Source organism: Trichosurus vulpecula, chromosome 2 (assembly GCF_011100635.1).
Source record: "Trichosurus vulpecula isolate mTriVul1 chromosome 2, mTriVul1.pri, whole genome shotgun sequence".
NCBI lineage: Eukaryota > Metazoa > Chordata > Mammalia > Diprotodontia > Phalangeridae > Trichosurus > Trichosurus vulpecula.
Window position 1 is genome coordinate 32645095 of NC_050574.1, and position 26357 is coordinate 32671451.

Consider the following 26357-nt stretch of genomic DNA (forward strand, 5'->3'; position numbering starts at 1 on the left):
GCCACAACTAGGGGAGAAGAAGATCCGTGTTCAGAATGGGCAGCATCTTGTCACTGAAGTCTACATACTTTGCTAAGAGCACAAGGTGCTTACTGTGTAAAAACCCTTGAGACATACAAGCTGGGGGTGGCGAAAAGGGATGACAGATACTTTACTAGCAAAAAAGATGTTTTTGTCTACACAGTGGCCTTTGTAGCCCCCAAACAGTACTGAGTGTTCCTTTCTATGACGTTATCATCCTCCATATCATTCCTCTTTTACAGGTCAGATTTCAGGGCCTTTATTGCCATAGGTCTTCTGTGACTATTACTCTTTAAAAACAATTGTTGGCTAGTAATTAGTTTGTGGGTTTTTTTTCAGTAGTCATTTTGTGATATTTATGCAACCTTGTTTTTAAACCCTGGTGATCTAATCTTTTTTTAAAAAAGGGAACTACAGCTTAATAATCTATGCTGGCCAATGACTAGCAGACCTACTTCATTGTTATAAGGGTTAAAGTCCTCAAATAGATGGTAGCCAGGCTTCTATTCTACCTGGGAATGCTGTGCCCAAGTAGCATGTGTTTGCACTCTTTTTGGGGTCTGAACCCTCAGGTGTATGGAGAGAGGCAACCTCAGTTTACCACTCTTCCCAGGGTGATAAAGACCATCTGGGGATTTTCATTCATTATTCTTGTTCCTAATCACAGGAACCTACAATGGAAACTGCAGGCTTATCCCCTTAAAATGTGATCAGGGAAGGAAATAAAGCCTTTAGAATTTCTAAGGCTAGGGTAACTCTGGTGGTGGGTGGGAAGGTTGGTTGTATTCTCTTTCAATGGCTAGCCATTTGTCTCGAATTCTGAATTGGAAGAACATGATGTGGTCACATGTTTCAAGTATTTGACTCCCTTCCTGTTCTAGCCCAGAAGTCTCCCAGAGGTTTGGGATGGAGCTAACCAGGATAAATACAAGAGACCTCTAATTGCATCACCTGTTCTGTGGCTGTGCTGTTTGGTAAAAAATGCCACGTGATTTTCTAGGAAGGCCAGAAGCTTTCATTGGAAACATTCTTTACTTCTTATAGCCAGCTGAGGATAACAAGGTCTCTTCTTGCATAGGGGTTAAGTTTGTTCTCTTGCTAATTAAAAGGAACCTGGTGGCTGGTTTGCTAAAATCTCCATGAAGAATTAATTATTTGGAAGGCAGTGAGAGAAGGACAGTGAATAATAGAAAAAATAATTGAGGAACTTGGGAAGAGGCTGAATTTCCTTTGCACAAATGGCCCTGCTGTGTGTTTTTCAAATGTCTTTTCACATTCTACCCTCTCTGGAGAGCTGACCTTCCCCTGCTGTTCCCCTTTTTTTCCCTCTTTGCCTCTATTTCCTTCTTTGCTACTGAACCAATTCACTTTTCACGGCTGCTTTTCTTCATTTTACCTCATAAACTCTGGTGTTTGATTTCTCAGATAATCTCAGATAACCCTGAAATGAGAATCTGCTTTTTTTTCATTCTGAGGATGGTGCGTTGGCAGACCTTGTTAATGAGCTGTGACTATCCGGCCCTGGGTTTATACCAATCCAAATTGGAGACAGACTCCAGCCACGTGCTGTCCAGTCTCAGTAGCGCACATTTGAGGTGCTTGGAGTTCATCAGTAAATCTCACGGCAGCCAAGTACAGGGAAGGACAAAGGAGCAGGTGCACATTCAGTGCCAAAATAAAAAGAAATAGCCACTGGAGCAGCAGATGCTTCTCCCTTTTTGTCCTCCCATTATTAGGTGAAACTCACTTGTCACATGGCATCCTAGACACCTCACCTGGCCGGATCCATCCCTTCTCGTGTGTCTGTGCTCTTTCTCCCTTGTCTTGTTACGCTCATGTCTCACATCCACAGAATATTTTTCTTCTATGGAGCCTAGGAACTATACAACATGACAACCCATTTGTACTCATGAGCAGAATAACTCACTCCCTTTTGGTGCAAAAGTGAACTCGGCAACACTTCAATCAAGGCCACTTTTCTTTAGGTAAATGATTATAAAATTTTGTTTTTTTAAAAAGTGACTGGCTAAAAACTCTGATATGATGCTATGGGATTCCTCCGTTCCATTGGACCTTGATCCTTGAAGAGGTGCCTGCTTTTTTCTGAACTCACTTACGGTGGGTCCGACTTAGGCTTCATGGGCTTAAAATGTTTTCCTCTTCCTTTTTGCTCCTTTTTATCTGTGCCTTTGATGCTGAGGCCTACTCCAAGTAGGTTTATGTTGGTGATAACAAGAAGATTCTCAGACCCCTAGTGGTGCTGTGAAGATTCTAGAACACCAGGGTAGTTATTAGGCCTTTAGAACCCTGCCCAGATGCTGGCACTGGACAGTTTGCCCTGGAGCTTTGACTTTGTTTTTTTAACCTTGGTATTTTCGGCAGTGCCTTGGGCCCCAGGAGTCCTTTTGTTGCATGCTGCTCTGTTATTCTTGGTACCAGTAAATAAAATGCTTTTAAATAACTGAAAACTGTACTTGAATTTTACTTTGGCTCTTTGTGGCATGCCCAAACCTTTTAGTGCTGTAAATTCAGTTATTTTGTTATCAAACTCCCAGAAAGAAAGGTATGTTGAGGTGCCTGTCCCTGATTTCAAATTTTTAAAACCATGATAAGACACTTGAGTGTCCTTCCATTACTTTGCCTTTAAAAAAAAAATCATTGTCTTCTTTAAGCTAAACAACCATGTGAGGTTCCAAGTTGTTATTCCTGTTTCACTGATAAAGAAGCTAGGGTTGAGTAAAATTTAGTGACTTCTCTCTGGTCATGCTGCTGTCAAATGCTACATCCATGCTAATATAACTGCCCCAGCCCCCAACTCCTTTCAGTAAGTTGCCCTAAACTAAGGGTTTGTTTGAATCTTGTTATTCAAATGAGTTCTAAATTGAAATAGGCTTCTGCCCTGTGCCTAAATTGATTTTCTGTACCATCCTTTTGTGTACCTTATCACCAAAGCAGAAGTTCCATTTCAGATTAAGGTATAAATGTGCCTTTTAAAAAAAAATTATTCTTATATTGCCAAATTATCCTAATACTCCTTGTCTTCCTTCACATCCTGTATTTTTGCTGGGTCCCCTTGTGGTTTGAAATGGGAGAGATACAGACTTAAATGTTACCTCTCTGTGTCCCTAGAAATCAAATTGGTTAGTTTTAAAGTGTGTGTGTATATGTGTATGTATGGGTGTGTGGGTGTGGTGGGGTGGATTAGGAGAGCGTTTAGCTCATGCCCAGAAGGTAGTCCCAAGAAGTGATTGTCTTTGTGTACATATTAAACTAACTGGGCTTCCTCTTTGAATCATAAAACCTGAAATTGTCTAACTTGATTACAGGATTCACTGATTTTTTTTAAGTTGACTTTTCATAGAACTTAAAAATACCTATCACTGCAAATCCTTACCAAGCTATTGAAAATCTAATGGGGAAGAAGTAGTACTAGAAGAGGTATATATAGGACTTCAGTAGATTTATTCCAGGTCTCTATGACAATAGTGTTTATCATTCCCTAGTGGCCCCCTTTTAAATAATTGTATGCTTTGGTTAGTGGAGGTGTAAACATAGGACAATAAAAGTCAGTCTTGTTTCATTTGGGTTAAGTATTGCTGAGACCAGTGTTTTGGGTTTCATTCCTTTTCAACTGATGAATTTATGCAGTTTTAGAGCCTCAGGACCAAAATGCCCCACCTAGCTCCATCCCCACTAGAAAAACCTCCAAGTGTGCCACCCTGGTTACAGGGCATCATTCAGTTTGATTTTTGCATTTGGAGGCTGATACTTTTTCCTCTTTTTCTCAGTAATATTATCTCCCCTTGGGAGAATTGGTGATAGGAAATGTTTGTACTTCTCTGAAAGTACACCAGAAAGGAAGCTTATATCTTAAGAGTAGCATGCATATTCCTGGCATGAGTTTGGGTTTGCAGCTTGCATAAATGTGCAGTTTCCACCATATGTAAGAACTTTAAAAACTTTTAAAAGTTTATAATGATAAAAACAAGGTCATGAGCCTACACAAGTCAGTGATTGAAATTGGTCATTTCTAGCCCTGGTTCTGTAATATTCCAGACTGTCTTTCTAAAAGGGTGTCAAGAAATCCTAAAAATACTGAAGAAATAATTTAATAGATACTGTGTATCTCTGAGAATAGGGGTGGAGTGAGAAAGCTTACAAAACTGAAACTAAGAAATAATTTGGCACTGCTGCTGTTAAAGGGATTTTGGGGGGGTGGGGGTGGGGTGGTGGGGGTGGTAAAGGTGCTGGGAGGGGATGGATCTTCTGGGGGAGCTCTGGGACCCAAACCAAATTGATTTTGCTAAGCTAGCATCTTGTCAGGACCACACTTTCTCTGAATCTGCTGTGTTTAAATGGCTCCTTGTGGAGCCATGATCTTGGTGGGAATGTGAACTAAGCTGCTTTCCTACCAAATACCTGAGGACTAAAGCAAGTGTTTGCTTCAGCAGAACAGTCTGAGTCTCTTGGGTTTGGGGAACTGACCTGGGGAGGCTGTTCAGAGACAGCAGGTGTACCCGTTTGGCTGAGGGTCAGAGGTGTCTGAAGCAAAAACTCCTTGTCTTCTCTACACTGACTGATCCCTTCCCTCCTAACCAAAAAAAAAACCATTCTAACCTTCCCCACATACACTGTGCTGTAGAGTTTTATTTCTGAGGCTGATGCTATTCTGATAAAACAGTGAAATTTCTGCAGCTGACCATAGGGACATAGGCTGCTTACAGGGTGGATGGCTAATGACCAAAATTGACTAAAGATTGCTCAAAGTTAGATCCTAGCTTAGCTGTCAAAAAATAAGTTTATTTCAAAAGCCAGTTTGTCTAATGACACCTGAGAGTCATGGGGAAGGAACTATGTTACTTTTCGTAAACAAATCTAATCTCTTTCTCTAAAGCAGAATTAATGTAACATTCTGAGTGACTTAAATATAGGACATTAAATTCCCACCAATTCCCCATTTTTCAGAAGCTGTATTCATTGGAAAGGAAAATTGAAGGAGAGGTGAAATAATAAATTAGCTTCTCCAACCCTGGAGATGCTTCCTCATCCCCATCATCATCTTGGTAATTCATATTTATAAAGCATGTCTGTCCTCAGAGGCTTAAGTAGTGGTCTTACTTACAGGCAGATGCTTGATGAAGTTACTTCTCTTGCCTTGGACCCCCTCCTCCCAGTCATTCCTAAGTTCCTTATAACTTATACTCTTCATAACGAAAGCATAAGAGCTCTTGTTTTGATAGACTTATGAGAGGCTTCAGGAAAATAGTATGTACCCTTGGTTAAAAATTGCCCTATGTTTTAAGCTTTATGTTTCAAGATCTCATCTAGCTTCTTGGGATTTTCATGTTCTGTTTGTTCTCAGATTTTGCCCTTAATTGAATCTAACCCTTTGCTGTACCTTGTCTCTGCTACCTCTCCTCCCTGGGTAGCATTAACATTTGACCCTTTAAATCTTCACTACAAATGAAATATTTCCTTAAGCATTCACTGATGCCTTTAATTTACTGATAGGGGACAGCCATATTTGGAATCTAGTTTTCAGCAAATATGAAATGCCTACTATGTACACTAGGAATTGGGTCACCTTTCTCCTATGCATTCTCCTACCATGCATTGGCTCCTGATGTTTCAATGGAGGAAGAAAAAGAATTTAGTCAAGACAAGATGCTTCGGGTTAGAGAAACTAGGTCTGTGTGCTTTCTGGAAAAGAGGTTGTGGGATCTAGGTTGTGTGCCGGGGGACTCACCCAAAGTCACTTCAGATGGCCATGCAGCACAAACCGAAGGTACTATCATCTTTATGAAGTCAAATAGGACTAGTTTTTCAGAAAGCCTAATGTGAAATGTAAATGTTGGTTGATGATAGAAATTTCTAATTTATCTCTCTTGTGACAAAGCTTGTTTGGACCTGTAATAGTCATTCAGAGGTGATGTCCAAACCAGTATTGGTTTTCTTGACTTTCCTCCCATGGGAGGATGGATGGGTTTCTTCCAGTCCGGAAAGGGAAAGGACAAGTCAGTGAGGCAGAGAACCACCCCTGCATTCTGAGGAATGTTCTTATGTGAGCCAAGGAATTCTTCACATTCATAATGATTCACCAATGTCTCATGCTTGGTTTTCAGAACGCTTTATTCATAACAACCGTTTAGCTATATAGATATCATTACCCCCATTTGAGCCTCTGAAGTGTTAGTCTATTTACTTACCAGTGGTCACACAGCTAGTCAAGTGTCTGAAGCAGGATGTGAATCCAGGGTTCATTTTTTTACTTTTTCCACTAATGACTGGGCAGAGGTATGGGAGAGTTTTAATTAGGAAAGAATGAATGCAGCAAGGTGACATTGCTGCTGGAAGGGAGCTTGGGGGCCCATTGAGTCCAGTCCCTTCGTTTTACATGGGAAGAAATTGAGGCCCTGAGGGGGAAAGGGATCCCCTCATTGTCACATGGGAAGTGCCAGGTCCAGTTTTCATGACCAGTGCTCATTCTGTTGTGACCCACTGCCTCAGGTGTGCCCATATCAAGAAGCTGGCTTTCAAATAATTTGTTGTTTCCCTCAAGCAACCTCAGATACCCCCAGGGTTACTATCTGGGAAGGCTTTGCTTCCCTTGGAAGGGAAAACATTAAAGAGTGTGGGATGAAGTGTAACTTGGGGCTCATGGGTAGAGAAATCGTTATCCGCTGATGAAAAGTATTAATGTTTCTCATTTTTAAATATATTTCATATATGGACTTAAAATTCTCTGCCCTGCAGGAATAATTTGCTTAAATATGAAGTAACTTAAAATTAGGCCAGTGATTTTTCTCCTAAAATGAAAATAAAGGGAAAGGTGGGGAGGAGGAGAAGGTGTTCATTCTGAGTTCCTTAACTCTAGTCACTTAGCTATACACAGAATGGTATTTTGCACATGTTGGACAGAAATAAGAGAATCAAGCCCCGGCCAGAAAGATTCCAGAACTGTAAAGATTTGTTTGATCTCATCCTTACCTGTGAAGAGAGAGTCTATGACCAGGTAGTAGAAGGTAAGAATATTAATTAACATCTGCTTCACAAATCATCTATTTGACATATGTTCTTGGTTAGAAGCAAATTCGGTTCCTCAGAAGAGCCCAAGGAAGAACAGTATTTAACAGTTGCAACAGAAAGAAAAAATACAGTGGTTCCTTTGACCATTTGAAAGACTTCAAGACCAATGTATTTTATTTATTCTCCGCTCTACTTTCCCATTTAGAGTCAGTTTGCTGCATTCTCTCTGTGGTGTGATGCTTTTGGTTCCAGAAAGGCAGCTTTGAGATCCTCTCGTAGTTTGCCTCCATCCTAAGTTCTAATGATGAGATTTTACAGTTCCTAATGCTTAATCCTGTGGGCCCATTGGTGCTTATTGCTACAGGAAGAGAAAGAATGATGAAAGGTGACCAAGTCATCTGTAACAGCTCCAGCCTGTATGAACCCATGGTGCCAGCCAGGGCTTTGCTGGCCAGATGAAATCCGCACATAACCCTCAATTCTCATTTTAGTCAGTGGCTTCTTCCTCTTCCTAGCCTTAAACCTTTCTGCCCTCATTACCAGATAGAAATGAATGTCAGAGACTGAAACGAAAGAGTACAGAGCAAGAAAGGGGGAGAAAGAAAAATCAAGGGCTTGAATATTTGAATGTCAGAGACCCATTGACTGTTAGAGCTAGGAGGGAAGGACCTCAGAGATTATCTAGACCAGCTAGCCCATTTTATAGGTATAGAAATTTAGGTCCAGAGACTTTCAAATTAATTTATTTTTTTTTGATACCACCAGACCTAACTGGGGCTGTGTGTTTACTTGGCACACTTCCTCATTGAACCCCATTGTATTGTATTGTTAATAACCCTGCTTCATATGAGCTCACTACCCCCTAGAGAATTTAACAATGGCTGTGTCTAAATTGGGGCTGAGCAGAGTCTTGACCCATCAGGAGTGTTGTGTTATCCAAAAAACTTCGAATTCTAGTTTTTGAGGAGATGGTCCTGTGTGGTATGGATCGATGAAATGGGAGTTGAATTATCTTCAGAAACTTAGCAAGTGAACAGTGAAATTTGGTGTTTGAGAGATGGAACTCCTTTATCCCTGCTGTACCATGGTACACTGGTATCTCAGCTGCGTATGTGTAGTAGTATCTGACAGAGGCTTGTGCTTATGATTTTTGAGGAAGCACATGGAGTTTCCTGAGTTCCCTCACTCCTTGGTACGTCCTGAACCTTTTAGGGAAAGAGAATTCTTGGGCATGGTCTGAGCCAGGAACAGGAGGAATCAGTCCCACGTGAAAGTCGACTTGGGAGTAGGAGGACTTATCTGGGCATGAGGACCTGGTGTAGAGAGCAAGCTGCTGTGGACAAGAGCCTGCCACTGACTTGGTGCCAGCAGGAAGCTGATCTCTTCTTTGTCCTTGGAAAATCCACTCTGCTCTGGCCTTTCCTGTTTTCTTGGTCGTCTTAAGTGTTCTAACACTTCTGTGTCATTGTGTTCCCAATTAGATTTAAATTCCAGAGAGCAAGAGACCTGCCAGCCAGTGCATGTGATTAATGTGGACATTCAGGACAACCATGAAGAAGCCACCCTAGGAGCCTTTCTCATTTGTGAGCTCTGTCAATGTGTAAGTGTCCTTGGAGCCCTGATTTCTGGGTCTTGCATTTCCCAGAGCCGTCTTCCCATTCCAATTTTCCAAGAGGTTCAGTCAACTTGGGCAGGCCTGTATTGAGGACCCACTGTGTGCACACAGCATGCTAGGTATAGAATAGCTTTAGGATATGACTTCCAGCAGAACAAGAAACAGTTGGCAAATGCTTGTCACCTGACAGAGTAGCGGTTTAGAGGACAGAGGACATTTTGTACTTTTTAATAAAATGGTTTCATGTCCGCATTTATTTTAGAGACTTATCGGTACAGTACTCAGTTCTTGTAATGAACAAACCATAAGAATATTAGAAATAAAATCCACACCTGCATATTAATGCTTCACACATCCAGTCTCTGGGATTCTACTTGGAGTATATGTTGAGACCAATTAGTCAGTCGTTAATAGGTCTTCGTGTTTTTTCCTGGAAAACCAGGAAATCGTTCTTCCTTGTAGAGATGTTTGCCCAAGAAGGTTAAGAGACCAGATCAGTGTGTATCATGCACAAATCATTACATCATACATAGTGTTCAGATTTAGGAATTTGCTTTTTGTGGTCGAGCTTGAGTAATGAGCCGATACCCAGAAGTACAATTCACATGTTCTTTTATTTTTCATTTTTGTCCACACCTGTGATTTCACTGGCATAGGGAACTCCTAGTATGGAAAATTCCTTCCCTAATTCAGATGGACAACTTCCTTGTTTCTTACAGTCTTAAGGAGTTGCTTTGAGGCCACTTGGGGTTAAGTGACATGGCCAGGATCACACAGCTGTCTTAAGTGTTATGGGGCAGTACCTGAAGGTGGGTCATTTCTGCATCCAAGGCCAGCCATTATGTCATGGTGTCACCCTTTCGTAGAACCTCTTTCAGTTTCTTGCTTTAAGAAACTGGGTTTCACAAGGCACTTCTCTCCATTCAGGGTTTACCTGAACTAAAGCAAGTTCCTTGTCAATTCAGAAACAATGGAAGCTTTGTCTATATTTGCCACGTTTGTCTTCAGCTCTGTAAACTCTTTGGAGTCGTGAAGCAGTAGAAATGATATTTTCTGCCTGTCCTAGCTATGTCTTTTCCCCTGAATAGTTGAAGATGCTGCTATTTTAAAAAGGCACTTTTTTTCTTTTCTGCTGTGTATTTCTGGATCAAGTATTTCTCGCCCACACACTTGGGTTGGATGTTAAACCAGTGTGAGCCTCCCTACTGCTGGTCATTTCCATGGAACCAGATTCTTAAAGGGACATTGGCAGTTTCCGATAGGGTTCAGACATTTGTCTTAAAAGGGGTATCACAAAATTTTTGCACTTTTCTAGAATGACACGAGCCAATTTGGGCCATAGCAGGTGTTCATCTTCATACTATTTATGGCACTTTGTTCCAGAGACTTCAAACCTCCAGTTGGATTCTGTTTGTTATACAGAAGATCCTAGAAAGCAGAGATGGATTATTGAAAGTATTGGAAAGGGACAGGATTAGGAAGGAGATAATCATTTCCTTGGTCTTCCTGTATATGTGTTAAGCCCTGTCAGGTTGACGCTTTGCAGGGACTATTGCATAATCAGTTTTTGATAGATTGATGGAGGAGTTGGCTTAGTATCCCTCTGGACCTGGTTGCTGCTCATGGCTTCCAGGTTGGACATCTGCATGGCCCCAAATGCTAGAAATGGCAAAGCCCTCATCTCTGTGCTGCCTTGTCATCCTCATGTGCAGAGGGTCCTTGGTTCCCGCAGAGCATGTCCTGAAATTGTTGTCCTCCTGATTTTGAATCAGGTTTTCAGTGTCTTGAGCTGAACAGTGGTCAGGAAATGATATCCATTTAATATTTGGAGACAGTAGATTACACCATTGAGCTGGTTGATTTTGCTTCTGATGGGAGGATTCCTGTCAGAAGTATAGCTTTCAAGGGCTTTCCCAGCTCCCAGAGGAGCTGTGCATTAGCACTGTTAGAATCTGTGGTCTGCTTCACATCTGTCTCCTTCCCCAGTGGAAAGAGAAACCTGAGGAGCTAGCTCCCTGCCCCACCTGTGTCTGCATCATTGGAATGCCTAGGACCTTTCCCCTATGCATTTACAAGAAGAGGGATCCAAGTGCATGAGAAAAACTTGGATCATTCCTTGTTGACCTCCAGATGGACAGCCTGAGGTGGTGCTTGACTTAAGGCTTGTTAGCTAGTCTAGGCTGGCTCAGGGGCCATCCATTACCCTCCCACCCAGAGGGGCTGTGTCCAAGGGAGAATGACCAAACTCAGGTCCCAGCCCCCAAATCTCCTCCTGCTTTGAGGCCTGAAATTATGATCCCAAGACTGCCTTCCTGCCCAGTTTCCAGCTTCTCCCTAAAGATGGCATGTGTGCCTTTGTTTCTTAATTCTTTCCTTTAGATACAACACACGGAAGACATGGAAAACGAGATTGATGAGCTGTTACAGGAATTTGAGGAGAAAAGCAGCAGGACTTTCCTCCACACAGTCTGCTTTTACTGATGCCAGCCCTGGCTTCCCAGGCCTAGGAGCTGAACGAAGCATGTGGGTCAAGTTTTCTGACTATTCCCTACTCTCCCTGAAGACCACCTTAGAATCTTCCTTTGTTAATATTTTTTTCCTTCATGGTGTTTGTTTTTACTTTCAGGTATTCTGCCAGAAGGAGGCAGTATTACCCAAATAAATTGTACATATAAAATGAGGAGAGAGAGATACATAAAGGCCATATGAAAAAAATCAAGTTTTTTTTTTCTATCCCACTTTTCCTTCTTATAAGTGGGATATTAATTATAATGAGGATTTTTTTTCTTTAAATGAAAAAAAGGAAGGTTTATATTGTATTTTTTCCCAGCTTATTCATTTCTTTAGTTGTACATTTTTCTTTATTGTAATTGGCTGGAGTATACAAAGACCTGAATGAAACAATGGAGTGTATATTACTAGGTATGAACTTGGCACTGTCCTTTGCCTTTTTTCTGAACCTGGATCCAGTCATGTTGCACTAAAAGGAGGTTGTTGATGGAAAGCCTGGATTCAGGATAGGTTCTGAAAAAGGAAACTTGACAGTAGGGGCACAGCAGCAGAGCCACCATTCTGCCTGGCCGTGGTTGGCCCACAGACATCCCCAGGGACCCTGGCCTTCCTCAGGATGCCCTCCTCTTCGCTCAAAAATGTTGTTGATGTTGCTGGACAAATCTTGTCTCAGCGCACTAAGAAATTCAACACAGACTCTGAGCAAACCTTATTGTGGTTGGTTTTGTTTTGTTTTTAGAGTTAAAAAAAATTAACAAGTTCTCAGAAGGGTTCCTTGTTTTATGACTCTTAAGAGAATCTTCCCAGCAGGAGGAGCCCCCTTAGATTCAGGTGAGGTGCCTATTCCACAAAAGCTTCCTCAGCACCTTGGAGAGCTCCAGTCTCCAGTTCATTGGAGGGGCACAGATGGACAGCTCTGTTAACCGTCATTTTGACTTTGAGGTCTCTTCACATATTTGCTGCTCCCCTCATGCTGGATGATGGAGTAGGATAATTTATGAAACCACACAGGAAGATGGCCTTGATTTAAAAGTCCTGGTGCTCTCCCCAGTTGGGTCTGGTCCATGATGGGGTCTGACTCCCTAATTCTTCCGAAGCCTGCAGAAGAGAATGACAAGCTGTTTGCTGAAGAGCCCTGGAAGGAAGGGGATGGATGGTGGTCATGTCTTTGGCGTCCACCTCCCAGGGGCCTAGGGTGGGGCCTCAGAATGCCTGGTCTTCCTTAATAACCCTTGCTGGATCTGTCAAACACAAGCTCACCTATTTTCCTGTCTGTATTGTCAGCCTGTGTTACCTCTTGAGGTAATAAATTTCTGACTTAATAAATTAAATAAATAATAAACATGTGCCTTTTCTCATTTAAGTTCTTTAAAGCTGCAGGGAGTACCTTTGCCCTGTCTTGTATTTCTAGCTTTTTTAGGATTTGGGGTAAGAAGATAATCTTCATTGTTCTTGGTTGGCGTCCAAAGTGAGATGACAGTGCAGACCTCTTTGAGGGTCAGCCACTGATGCTAACTTTGCCTCCTGGGGGTGGATTCTTCTGGCTTCCCCCCTCCATCAGCCCTGGCTATTTCCCTGGAAGGTGGTCTCAAGAATCAGACCTCGGCCTTGGCTATGTGTCCTAGCTCCAGGATTGGCCGCTGGTCCAGTCTCTGCACTTAAAGAGTAGTTGGCAGGTGGGCTCCACAGATCTTTGTTCTGATGGCATTTCCCTCCCCCTCCCTCTGCCAGTCCAGCATCTCCAAGCTCTTCTACCTCTCCGTGGCATTTCCATTTCCTGCCACTGCACCCTTTCCTCCGGCTAGATTCCCTTGAATACCACTACTGTAAGCCACTGCCTTTTCTTGAACCTTACGTTTTCCTCCTCTATAAAATGGGATGAATCCTGCTTGCATCATCTTCTGCCCAGGCTGGTAGGGGGGAGAGTGCTTTGTAAACTAATGCAATGCATCAGTCTAGTAATACATCCTTAGCTGGCTTTCCCTGCCCTACAGCATGGCTTCTAATTCATCTTTCCAGGATTCCTCTAATTCACCCCCAAGCATTTTTTTAAACTTTTTTTTTTTTTATGGATAGTCCTCTTCACCTAGTGCTTCTGAGGACTGGGATCTCTGCTCTCACACTAGGAAAGGCTGGGGAATGTTTGGGGTGCACCAGGACGAAGCGGTGGCGTTTAATTGGCCCCGACAGAGAAGCTGGGAAGAAATAATGGTTTTGGTGGGCCCCCGAGGTTTGAGGTTCTGCGAGAAACTAGTGAACACGTTCCAGAGTAGAAGGAGGGTTGGATTTGTAGTCAGGTGTACCATCCAGGCTTTGTCTCTCTCTCTTTAAGATTGGACAGGTTACTTCCTTTTCGGGACATCTGTAAGATGAGGTTTAGGCGATTAAGCTTCCTTCTAGTCCTGGATCCCCTATCTAGCCTATGGATCCCCGAGCGCAGTAAGATGAAAGAACTATGCTGGTGAGCCCTAGGTCTGGAAAGGAGGGGGAAGCGATCGATTTCCTGTTGGGAATAATTCCACTCCTGCCCCTTTAAAAGAGGTCCTTGCGCCCCCCCCCCAGTCCTACTTCCGAAGACTCCTTTGCAGAGCTCCAGCCTAGGGCTCCAGCCATATGGCGAGGTGGAGAGTGGGGGTGCGCAGGAGGGAGGGGAATGCCGGGCCCCTTTACGAGTGTGTTTAAAAGTCCTGGATGGTCCAGTTATCTGGATCGTGGGGTGAAGGCCCGTAGCTGTGGGGAAGGTCGCAGCCTTGGCAAGGTGCTGGGGGCTTAACACCACCCTTCTCCCCCGAGGTACTACTTAGGACCAAGAAATCAGGTCACTCCCCTCCTTGGCAAAGGACAGACAGCAGGTGTCCCCCCCCCCTGCTCCCTAAGAAACGGGCCCCTTCTCCAGGGACTGGAAGTTAACCTGGCTCAGTGCGGGGACCCTCCCTATGGGCGGTTAGCTTCTTATCTACCGAGGCGTCATCGCCTGTCAGGAGGGAGCACCAAGGGTCGGACTGCAGGACTCAGCTTCACCCTACCTCCCACATTCCTGCGGCAGCAACCAAACCTGGGAGGGGGGAGCCGGGTAGCAGTGGGAAGTGTCGGACCAGAGAAGATGGTAGCGGGGACTGTGAGCTCGCTGCACCGGGGCCGGCCTGGGATATGCGGGAGCAGAGGCGGGGTCCTGAGGCTCGCCGGCCCGCCGCCTCACCTCTGGCTTCCCTTCGCGGGCCTCCTTCTCTCTGGGCTGACTCGTAGTCGGGCTCCAGGGGATTCCCCTCTACACTCCAACAGCTTCCCGCTGCGACCGAGAGCCTAACCCCAGGCTGCTCCGGGACTCTCGTCCCCCTCCCCCGCTCCTGGCCCTCCTCAGACCCCCAGGGGCGTTACGCGGGCGCGGACGCCTCACTTGGCGCACTCTGCTCCCTCGGCCGGCCGGAGTCGGGATTTGGGGGAGAAGGGGTAGATAGGAAGTGGGCGGGGCGCAGCGGCGGCTGCGGGCCCGGGCCTGGGCCAGGGAGGAGAGGCCCTGAATAGCTAGTGGGCCCGGAGGCGGGCGCCCCTTCCCCCCCCCGGCTCCCCCCTCGCCCCCGGGCGGCGGGATTGCGGCGCGGGCCGGGCTGGAGAGGGAGACACGCACACGGGCACACAAACACACACACACACACACACACGGGCATACACACACTCACACTCGCGCGCGCACACACACAGAAGCACACACACACACAGAGAAGCACACACACGGAGGCAGGCACACGCTCACCCTGTCACACTCACTCACACTGCCGGCGCCACGGCCGCGGACGACGCAGAGGCACCGCGAGGGCGTCCGCGGCGGCGGCGGCGGCGGCGGCTCTGACCTCTGCGGGGCTCCCCCCGCCGCGGCGTGGGGGCGGGGGAGGGGGTGGGCGCGGGGGGCTCCGGCCCGGGCCGGCCCTGCGGGCTGCCCATGAGCGCAAACACGATGATCTTCATGATTCTGGGGGCGTCGGTAGTGATGGTGAGCGCGCGGCGGGGGGGGGGGGAGCACGGGGGGTGCGGGGCGCGGGGAGGAGGTGGGTGGGGGGCCCGGGAATGGCTGCCCCCGCGGGCGGCCGGGGGCCCCGTCCTCTATCCCTGCGTGTCCCCTGCTGGCTGCCTGGCTGCCTCTCTCTGCGCCTGCGAGCGCCCGGGCCCTGTGGCCGGCCCGCCGTGCCTGGCGCGCTCCCCGCTCCCTCTGCGTGTCTTCTCTGCCTTCCTGCCTTCCTGCCTGCCTGCCTCGGGGTGTGTGTGTGTACCCGTGTGTGTGTGTGTGTGTGCGTGCGTGCCTGTGCCTGAGTCTGTGTGTGTGTGTGTGTGTGTGTGTGTGTGTGTGTGTGTGTGCCCTGTGCCGTGTGTGCGCGCGCGCCGGGCCCTGGCCCTGGCTGTCTCTCCAGGTGTCTCTCTCTCTCTCTCTTTTCTCTCTCTTCCTGGGTCTCTGGGTGCCTCTGGCTCTGCGCAGGGCCGGTGTCGGCGGCCGCCCCTCGGCGGGTCTGGGGGCCGGGCCTGGCTCCTGGCTCTGGGTCCCGCGGTCCCTCGCCCCCGGGAGGAAGGGAGAGAGGGAGCGAGGCCGGGAGGCTGAGGCCGAGGGCGTCGGGGGCGCTGACGGGCCAGGCCGGCGGGGGGCGGGGGGGCTCGGGGCTCTTTCAGGCCATCGCCTGCTTGATGGACATGAACGCGCTGCTGGACAGATTCCACAATTACATCCTCCCGCACCTGCGGGGCGAGGACCGCGTCTGTCATTGCAACTGTGGGAGGTAAGTCCCGGCGGGGGCTGCTCCGGCGTCCCTCCCTGCCTTCTGCCCCCTGTCCCCTCCCGCTAGCCTCCTTCGACTCTCTGCCCCGACAGGAGACAGGGATTAAAGGCCCAAGGCTCGGACCCAGGCAGGGCCCGGGGGGCCGTCCAGACACACAACTCACGAAGGGCCCCAGGGCCACCCAGACACATGAACACCCCAACACATGCACAATACACAGACATATCAACAGACACAAGCAAATAGACATACCGTGACAGTCACTGACACACAACTTGCCCAGAAACACACTCCACCAAAAGACATGTTATTAGAAACACAGCGGCACAGACCCTCAGGCAAAACACTGGTGGGCAGAGATGCCAAGGCCAGGTGGTCTGGGCTCCCCAGCTTCTGGCGTCAGCAGGCAGGCTGAAACTGGTTTTGTGGGTGAGTGTGGAGCCCACAAAGGAAGGGGGCTTCCTTCAGCCTATAGCACTTTTCAGGGTCAAGGTGGGGGAAGGACCTAGGGGCAGATCCGCTTGTGCAGGGTTTAAAGGTTCTGGCCTGAGTACTTAAGGGGAGGGGGAGGAAGATGAGCCTGCCAGAGGGAATGTGATCCAGACCCTGGGAGAATTTACAGATTCTCCTAGTTGGAGGAGGGGAGATTCCCTTCCCCACCACAGTTCTTTGAAGGGGATTAACTAAAATGTAGTTAGCCCTATAGAGTCGCAGAGTAACCCTTGCTCCTGGTCCCTGGACCACCTACCACCATATCAGGGGATCAAGCCAGGACAGCTGTTTCCAGGCTTTCCTTGGGCTATTAAGGGCCAGTACCTTCTTTTGAAGTTTGCCTAAGGGCTTGTAGAGGGCCTTGGAGGCCAACCCCAGCCTCCCAGCATTGCCCTGGGTGGCCAGAACACATGATCTGATATGTATTCAGGAGCATCTTGGAGACCATTGGGCTGAAGCGGGAGCCAGACCAGGCTGGCATAGAGGACCCTGGGTCAGAGAGGCTTCATATGCTGGGGAGCAGGGCTCTAAGGCAGAAGGATCCAGGACACAGACAAGGCTGTTAGGTATTGGTTATTGATGGTTATTAATACCAGTTCTTGACAAATAGTCACAATAAATTGTTTCTTGGTTATTGGCTATGAATTATGTTTCATGGAGTCGGTCAGTTACAATTCACTTTGGTTGTCAGTTACTGACAGTTGGGGATTGGTCACCAGTTATTCATTGTTGTTGACCTGGTGGCTAGTGTTCTCATGGGGTTACTTAGTCACTGGAAAGTAATTTTGCCCTCTGCCCTTGGCAGCACCAACTCAAGTCTACTGGTCTCCTAAGGTTGGGATAGAGGTGGATGAGTGGCCAGGCATCCCCCAGGCTAGCAAGGAGGTGATGCTGATGGTGCTCAGACATGTAAGCCATCCACTTTGGGCATTTGGCCCATTACAATGTCATTCCAATGACTATGACATTCCAATGACTATGTTCTTGGGCACCTTACCCTTTCTGGCTCTCAGTTTCTTCATCTGTGAAATAAGAGGGTTGGGTCTAAATTACTGCTGAGGCCCCTCCCAGCTCTAGATTGGTGATCCTGTGATGCTACGGTCACTGTAGATGACTGTGCCAGTGCCAGTGATTCAGCCCCTGCCCTCAGGGAGCTTACAGTCTGGATGGGGACCTGGGACTTGAACACAGACTATCCATAAGGTGGTTTGTCCCCTTAGCACCTTCACTTATTCCTGAGGCATCAGGGAAGCTTCATGGAAGAGGGAGAACTGGAGGCTGGCCCTTGGAGGAGGCACAGGATTGATCCAAGTGGAGAGAAGGGGGTGGGCATTCCATGGGCAATGGGTTGAGTGAGGGTGGGGAATGTTTTGAGGGCCCTTGGGGATCTTAGTTGGTTAGATGAATGGCAACAGAGGGAGGTGGGGCTGGAAGGGGTATGCCAGATTGTGGTACTAGATTTTGGAAGGTCTTCCTTGAATGGTGGCTTGAGAGGTTTGGCATCTCTCCTGTTTTTTGAGCAGAGCATTGTGGTTAGAACTGAATATTAGGAAGCTGACTGATGGCATGTTAAGGATGGAGTGGAGAAGAGGTGATGAGGGCCTGGGCCCAAGGTGGGGAACTTTGGGATAGAGGCAAAGAAGGATGCCTAGGAATTAAGGCCTGGTTTGGTACAGGTGCTAAGTCTGTTGTGGCCTGTAGGTTTCAAGTCTGAGGCACCAGGAGAATTGACTATTCCCACTTCATCTTGACTCATATGTTGGTGGGGGGTGGTGGTTCCACTCCCCTTAGGGAAAGGCCCTGTGGCAAACTCCCTCCTGGGCATGTCTTGTCCATGCTCTGGGACAAAAAGCAGAGTCAACGTTCGTGGGAGGATAGCCCACCCTCTCTTCTTCCATTGGTTGTCTGATTTCAGTGGAGATCAGACTAAGTGTGCTGTGTGGGCAAACCCATGCATACCTATGCATCTGATGCATCCAAGCCTCCAGCATTTGTGACTTTGGCTCCTGGCTGAGTAGGCAATTAGTATGAGCTCCGGGAACAAAAACAATCGGATATGCTGCTTACCTCCCCAGAGACAAGCAGACAAGGTCAGGCCTCCCAGCATGGAAAGGGGGAAGTGCTGGGCTGAGTGCTAGGAGTGACCTCCAGGGGTAGGGGGTATGAGGCATCTGCTTCCCCACTCTCATTCCTCTTGGCTCAGCCCCAGTCCTATCCTTAAACCAACCAACCAATCAACCCATCCTTATATTTCCTAGTAAGACCCAATTCTTCTTGCTTTCTCCCTATCACAGCCATGCCAAGTGGGGCACCTTGGTGTTCTCTGTTAGATTACATCAAAAGTTCCTCTCATTTTCTTACTCGTTTGACAAAAGTTAATTCACATTTGTTGGGGATTCAGCTGTATGAACTGGTCCCCATTCAACTATGGGGGTCCAGGAGATGTCTAATTCCATAGGGTGTTCACGATCTCCTCCCATAGGAAGGGCTCTCTGTGGATGCAGTGGAGGGATGTGGGTTGGATGACCATACCATTGACTTGAATACAAAGGTGTTGGTTAATGGCTCAGATCATAGTCTGGAGGGATGGTTGGCCTTCTGGTTGCAGCTGGGAGGGGAGATTTGTGGAGGGCTCTGGCCTTAGCTCTTTCAATGCTTGGAATTAAGGTGTAGATTTTCAAATGGTACAAAACTGGGCATGGTGTAGTAGACAGTACTGGATTTTGGAGTCAAAGGACCTGATTTCCATTTTCTGGCTTTGTGGCTCACTACCTGTGCAACTTTGAACAAGTCACATGACCTCACGGGGGTCTCAGTTTCTTCATCTGTGAAATGAGCATGTTGAACTAGATCATCTCTAAGGTGATTTCTTCCATCTTGAGATCTCAGGTGCTGAGTCCAAAAGTTCTCAGCAGGTTGGAATGGAAAAAGGTCTGGAATCGAAGAAGATGAAATTCTCTAGGAATAAATGTAAAGTCATATGCTTGGATTCAAACAATCAACTTCACATGTATAAGCTGAGGCAAGACAGGGTCCAGCAATAGTTCATGGAGAGGAGAAAGATTTGGGAAGGGTTTAGTTCACTGCAAGCCAAGTTGAGTATCACAAAGCAGGCAAAACCACACACACACACACACACACACACACACACACACACACACACACACAGTGCTGAGTTAATCTCAGTCTCCATTGAGACAAATTAGCATCCAGAACAAAGAAAGCTACCTCTGGGGGACTGTGTTCCTAGTAGTGGGTGTTGCACTTTATGAAGGATTTTTTACACACTGAAACACATCCAAAAAAGTCTGCTAGGATTATGAGGGGGTCTGTAGGTCAAGACCTGTGATGTTCAGTTGAAGAAACTGTGGGTGCTTATCATGGAGAAGAAAAGGCTTGGGGGGGATGTCTGTTCCTGTCAATGCTCCCCGGGGTGAGGGGGGGCACTTGATGCACCTGGGACCTCCCTCTCGATCTCTTGCCATTATCTGGATACCTGTGGAAAAGGAAGGGATTTCGCTTCTAGAGAAATGTGAATTCTCATGATCGGATTCACAGAATCAAAGAAGCCCACAGTTAGAAGGCCCTCCCCCCTCAAGATGACTGATTCCAGCCCTCTCCCCATATTGTCATGAAAAAATTCTGATGGGTTCAGTGGCTGATGAGTCACTAGGAATCAGCAGTTGACAAGATGGCCAGTAAGAAAAGCATGAGCCGCAGGAACAAGGAGGCTGTGGTGCTGCTAGCCACATCAGTCAGGCCTTATCTAGAGCTCTGGGGCCACATGGGAGAAAGGCTGGTGAGAAGCTGGGTTCATGACACATGTGGATGTGTGGAAGGCATTGGGGATGGTCAGACTTGGGGGGAGGGGTCACATGATCAGTGTTTTTAAATATTTGCAAGGCTGTTACACGGAGGAAGGGTCACCTTCATTCTGCTTGGCCTAGAAGGCAGGCAGCAATGGGTGAAAGTTGTTTGTTCGTTTTTTTGAGGCAATCAGGATTAAGTGACTTGCCTAGGGTCACACAGCTAGGAAGTGCCTAAGGTGGAAATTTGAACTCAGGTCCTCCTGACTCCAGGAGGACTTCATGCTCTATCCACTACAGCGCCACCTAGCTGTCCCAGCAGTGGGTGAAAGTTGTTGTGGAGACCCAGGTGGAAGGAAAGGAGCTGCCCCAGAATGGAGTGTATTTTCCCTCTCTGGGAGCATTCAGGAAGAGGCTTGGTACATCCCCTCCCCCCACCCCATACTTGAGAAGAGATTCCTGCATAGGGCTAGAGGTTAGACTGAAAACTTCTAAGGTCTCTTCTTTCTCTCCCTGAGATTCTGATAATTTAGAAAATAACTAAGTCTGTGTGGGCCTTCTCTGAGGGCCGTGGAAGGGTTAGTTCTTCTTTTTTTTTTGAAGGGGAAAGGCAGGGCAATTGGGGTTAAGTGACTTGCCCAAGGTCACACAGCCAGTAAGTGTGTCAAGTGTCTGAGGTTGCATTTGAACTCAGGTCCTCCTCACTCCAGGGCCTGTGCTTTACTCATTGTGCCACCTAGCTGCCCCAGAAGAGTTAGTTCTTGCTGAAGTCGTCAGGGCTTTGTAGAGAAGGCTGGACCTTAGAGCGCAGGAAGGATGGAAACTTGTGCCAGGCGCTTAAGAAATATTATCTCATTTGATCCTTGTCCCATCTAGACGTTATTATCACCCTCATTTTACTGGTGAGGAAACAGAGGCAGACTGGATTAAGTGACTTACCCAGGGTCACACAGCTAGTTAGTATCTGAGGCTAGATTTGAACTCAGGTCCTCCTGACTCTAGGCTGAGGGCTCTATCCACCGCCCCATAAGCTGCCTCTGGTAGTTATGGAGATATGCAGTCAGGGGTGGGGGGAAGAGAATTACAGTCTAGAGAGAGTTCGAGATCACTACACCTGTTTGGCAGGATAGGGAAAGGCCTTGCATGAGAGAGGCCGGATGAGTGACGCTTCATTTTACATCTGAGGAAACTGAGGCCCAGGAAACTGTGAGGACCCGAGGTCACACAGGCAGTAAGCATCAGAGATAGGATTTGAACCCAGATGCTTTAACCCAGGCAAAGTCAGTGCTCTTTTCCCTGACTCATGAAGGTGGATGATAGTAAGTCCCTCAATCAGAGGTGAGAAAGGCATTGATTCCAGACAGGGGGAAGAGCCTATGCAAACAGAGGAAAGAAGGTGATGGAACCCCCCATGTGGGGAACAGGTAGGAAGCTGGTCTGGCCACGGTGGAAAGCTTGTGGGGGGGGGTCAGTGGCTGGGGCCAGATTTTGGAGGTCTGGCTTAATGCCAGGCTGAGGACATCTGCATTTTATCAAAGGGGTGATGGGGAGCTGGCCTTTGGCAAAGGCCCCCATAGTCCCCCCTGGGCCTGAGGATTGTGGGAAGGCTGGATTATAGGGAAGAAAGCCTGCAGGCTCAGAGACCAGATCAGAGGCTAGAGGTCAGAGATGATGGAAAAAGGTGTAAGGGCCTTGGGAGAGGAGAGAACAGGACAGATGCCCAAAGGCCAGAGACCAGATTGGAGGCTAGAGGCAAGGGAGGAGGGAGGAAGGGCTGGCTTGGTGTGAGGGCCACAGGAGAGGAGAGAACAGGCTCAGGGAGCTTGGCAGTGCTGTCTGCCTGGAGGCCATGGCTTGGGAAGAGCTGGGGATGTGGCTGCCTCTGGCTGTGGAGGTGTGGAGAGGGACCATGGTTTCTGGGAGTGTCTGGTGGATCACTTGGCCAGCTACCTTTGGGTTTCTGTCCTGGGTACTTTCTTTGCTCTTCTTCGCCATTGGCCCTCTGTGTCACCGTCATAGGTCTTGTCTCTTCTGACTTCAGTCCTAGGTGGCTGCAGAGCAAAGGCTCTGCTGGGAGATGACTCAGAGCTGGCGTGTGGCTCTGAGAATTCCCCCAAAGCTGGATGGCTCCCTTCTGGCTCCCCAGCCCCCCTCCCAAAGCCTGCAGTGACTCCAAGGGGCTGTGCCTGGCGCCTGGGTGACTCGGGTGACTGTGGATGTCAGCCTCTCATTGTGTGTGTGTGTGTGTGTGTGTGTGTGTGACTTCATGGCTCAACCTACCCTCCAGAGCCCCCCTGCAGGGCCACACATGACTGTACTGGCTATATCAGGGTCTATCTATTATCTTTCTGTATCAGTGGGCAATTTTGCATTTGGAACTCTATATGTCTTTGTGTGTCCGTGCTATGGTATTGTATAACTGTGTATATCTTTGTGTGGGTCTGTGGAACTGTGTTTGGGTGTGTATGTGTGTGTCTGTAACACAGGCCCAGCTTCCCTCTTTCCCCTCCCCCACCCATGGCATCTGTTTCCCCATCCCTTCCTTCAGCATCATTTGTTGGTATCAATATTTGGACGTTTCTTGGGCTTGATTTTTCAAAGGCCTGAGAATCTTGAACACTCAATGAAGGGCTTGAGGGAAGAAGGCCTGGGGTGGGAGTGAGGACAGCAGTGGCGGAGGCTGCTCCTCTCTCTGCCTCCCAATGCATTCCCTGTCCCCAAAGAGTCCCAGTGGCAGTCCCGAGGGCTCCGCTTGTGGGGAACAGTGGGTGGTTCTTTCCAAGCGAGTGGGAGAGTCTTGCCAAGGAGGGGCCTTTGTGCCAAGAAGAGCTCTGCGTAAGGGGTCTTAGGGCTCAGTGGTGTCTGCTGGGAATGTCTCTGTTGGAGGGAAGCTATGTTTTAAGAGGACTTTTCTGTCAGATAGTAAGTCAACAAGCATTTAGTTAGAATAGAAACATTGGTTAGAATGGAAATTTTAACAGCATTGTGTCAGGCACTGTGCTAAGTGGTGAGGGTACAAAGACAAAAACACGGTACTTGCTCTCCCTAGGAGATCCTCATCTGAAGGGGGAGACTATCCATAGAGCTATCAGGTGGATAGGAGGTCAGCTGAAAAGTGAAGGCACTAGCAGTTGGGGTTACCAGAAAAGGGGCCTTCTCAGCTCTGGGTCTAGAGCGTCTCTGTGATGTGACTAGGTCTCTGTGATGAGAGGTCTCTGCTACGGGAGGTCTCTGTGTTTAAAGGTCTCTGTACTGAAGGGAAGTGTCTCTGTGCCTGGGGAAGGTATCTGCATGGGTGGCGGGATGCCTCTGTACTAAGGGGTGAGGTCTTAGTTGTTTGGAGAGACAACAGTAAGGGATTCCTGGTGGCTGAAAGACTCTCTTGCCTTCTCCTTTGCTCCTTTGTCAGGGGCAGAGGGGGACTGAGGAGTTCTGGTATGATGCAGCCCCTCCCCTAATGAAACCCTTATTCCCAGACCCCATCTTGGATTGTGGGGAGCCCCTGCCAGGCTATCTTTGGGGGATGGGTAGCCCTTCCCCTCCCTCCATCCCTTTGTCCCCTGGCCCCATATTAGATTGTGGGAAGCCACTGCCAGGCCAGCTTTGGGGGATGGGTAGCTCCTTATACTGTACTGTATTGTCCCTCATTGTGGCCGTTGTCCCCACCACCATCCTCAGGCACCACATCCACTACGTGATCCCCTACGACGGGGACCAGTCTGTGGTCGACTCCTCAGAGAACTACTTTGTGACAGACAACGTGACCAAGCAGGAGATTGACCTGATGTTGGGCCTGCTGCTGGGATTCTGTATCAGCTGGTTCCTGGTGTGGATGGATGGGGTCCTGCACTGCGCTGTGCGGGCCTGGAGGGCCAGTCGCCGCTTTGGTGAGCACTGGGCTGGACTGAGGGGCTGGAGCTCTCTGGAAAGGAGCAGCTGAGGCAGGTGGAAGGGCCGGGGGACTAATTTAGGGCAATGCAACAAGCCTTTATTAAGCAGCTCTGTGTTTGAGGGACTGGGGATGGAGGGGCACAGCAACGAAAATAAAACACAGGATGGAAACAACCTGGCCCAGAAAGAAGGATGTTAGAATCCAGAGAAGGACCTGGATTCAAATCTCAGCCCTGTTATTTGCTACCTGTTTGACCACTCTGGGCATCTGTTCATCTATAAAATGAGGCTGAGGACCAGATGGCCTCCAGAGTCCCTCCCAGATTTAGATCTATTATTATGCTATTACACTTCTGCTGGAGGACCCAGAATTCCAATAGACAAGTACGAGATAATCTGAGGAGGGAGAGACCATTTACACCTGGGTGGGTGAGTGAATCAGGAGAGGCTGCCAGGAGGAGGTGGCTTGGACTGAAGCTTGGAGGAAATGAAGGGTCCTAAGGGGTGGGGGTGAGGGAGGGAATGCATTGCAGGCATTGGATGGGGGTGAGAGCGGGTGGGCACAAAGCCACAGAGGTAGGAAATGGTTAGAATGGAAATTTTTAACAGAATAAGTATGAAATGTTTGCAAAGTTAGGTTTCAACCATCCCAAGAGGCTGAGGAGCCTGAGGGAACAAAAGACTAGGAACAGGAGGAGCCAGACTCGGGAAGGCTTGGTGATTGAAGGGCTGAGGTGAGGCTTGGCAAACAAGGAGGCTCAGGCAATCGTGCAGAGATGTGCTTCACCCAGGGCTGGAGGTCTGGTTTGAGAAGGCAAGGATCTGTCTTCCCAGAGCTGTCTCTGGCTCTGAGATGTTTGCCTCTTTCCCGCACCCTCAGTCTCTTTTTTTGTTAACCCTCAGTGGGAGAGACTGTTCCCAGCTTGACTCCAGAATGTGACCTATCCATTCTCATTCTCTAGCACCTCCAAGGGGATCAGATAGTCAACTAGCATTTATTAAACACCTACTATGTGTTAGGCATTGTGTTAAGTACTGGGGATATGAAGAAAGGGGGGGCGGACCCCAAACACCTGGTCCCTGCTCTCAAAAAGTTCATAGTCTAATGGTGTATCCTATGGCCTGGTCAACTGCCTAGTGAGTTCTTCACTAGAAATACTGCGCACATGCAGCAGAGTTTGAACCTTAGCTCCAGGGATTGAGCCCAAACTGCTACTTCTGAATCCAATCTGTTGGATCTATTCACTAAGTACTTACTATGTGATACAAAAACAAACATTAAACGACCCCTCATCTCCAGGAACTTAGGTTCAATTCATAATTACATTACATTCTATGGATTGTTCAATTCTTTTGACTCTCTTCCTCCCTTTCTCCCTCCCTCTCCTTGCCCTCTTGCAGACAACTCATGGTCCTGGCTCCCCAAATTCTGCAGTCTGAAAGACTTCCGGAAACGACCCCACCGGCCATATGAGGAGCCCACAGGAAACATGGTGCACATCAAACAGAAGCTTTACCACAATGGCCACCCTAGCCCCCGGCACCTCTGAGCCCCTGCCTTGGCTTAGTTAAGCCCACGGAGGGACTTGGGACACACGGACAGACCATTGGACCACAGGGTGGACGCTGCCCAGTGTCTATGGCTATATTCCCTGGGGGCCTGAGGCCAAGCTCTATGGACCTACAGCTGGCAGGGCCCCCCCTATGTGGCCAGGAGCCAACCTGGCCCTGACCCTGGCCTGCTTGGGCCCCAGCACTGGACCTCTGTACATATGTAAGAAGGATCTTTGCTTATAAACCCTTCCCCCACCCCCAGGGGGCTATACAGCCCAACCCCTCAGACCCTGGACAGCGCCTCTCTAGGGTCCCAGCCCTCTCCTGGCCCCTGGGCCCAGGGTGTCTGCTGCCTGGGCAGCCTGGGTGGTCATCCTGCACATGGGTGGGGCTCCCAGAAGAAGGTGCTGTGTCTTTTCTCTTTTTTTTTTTAGGGGCATAGGGTTTGGGGTGGGAGGGGATGGGATGGAATCCCCCGAGGGCCTGTGCTGAGCTGGGGTCATCTGACTGTAGGTCAAGAAAAGGCCAGGGAAGAAGAAAATTGGGGAGGGGGGGTTGGCTCATCAGAGAGATAGGGTAGGACATGGGGTCCCTCCCTTGCATCTGGGACTCCCAGGCTATTTTGCTATGTTGTGCCTCAGTTTCCCAAGGTAGAAGTAGGAGTGCCATACTGGA

The 26357-nt window shown here is 48.2% G+C and overlaps 2 protein-coding genes across 2 annotated transcripts in view; both read left to right on the plus strand.

Annotated features, from left to right (window-relative positions):
- The window catches only part of SSU72 (SSU72 homolog, RNA polymerase II CTD phosphatase), a 45068-nt gene extending 32548 nt beyond the window's left edge, over positions 1 to 12520 (plus strand). Inside the window, exons 3-6 of the mRNA XM_036743183.1 lie at positions 6904 to 7043; positions 8529 to 8647; positions 11042 to 11185; positions 11289 to 12520. Coding sequence (XP_036599078.1) covers positions 6904 to 7043; positions 8529 to 8647; positions 11042 to 11143 — 361 coding nt within the window. The 3' untranslated portion in view covers positions 11144 to 11185; positions 11289 to 12520. The remainder of the gene's footprint in view (positions 1 to 6903; positions 7044 to 8528; positions 8648 to 11041; positions 11186 to 11288) is intronic.
- Positions 12521 to 15096: 2576 nt separating this feature from the next.
- Positions 15097 to 25974, plus strand: TMEM240 (transmembrane protein 240). Its single transcript, XM_036746403.1, has 4 exons — positions 15097 to 15164; positions 15833 to 15939; positions 23916 to 24124; positions 25530 to 25974. Exons 1-4 carry the CDS (start codon positions 15114 to 15116, stop codon positions 25676 to 25678), a joined length of 516 nt encoding a protein of 171 aa, XP_036602298.1. The 5' UTR covers positions 15097 to 15113; the 3' UTR covers positions 25679 to 25974.
- The last annotated feature ends 383 nt before the right edge of the window (positions 25975 to 26357 follow it).

Excerpts from the sequence above, each read along its gene's own strand:
- TMEM240 (XM_036746403.1), top strand. The coding sequence starts at position 15,114 with ATGAGCGCAAACACGATGATCTTCATGATTCTGGGGGCGTCGGTAGTG. Across the intron at positions 15,940-23,915 it reads TGTCATTGCAACTGTGGGAG|GCACCACATCCACTACGTGA; the intron begins GTAAGTCCCGGC and ends CACCATCCTCAG. Across the intron at positions 24,125-25,529 it reads GAGGGCCAGTCGCCGCTTTG|ACAACTCATGGTCCTGGCTC; the intron begins GTGAGCACTGGG and ends GCCCTCTTGCAG.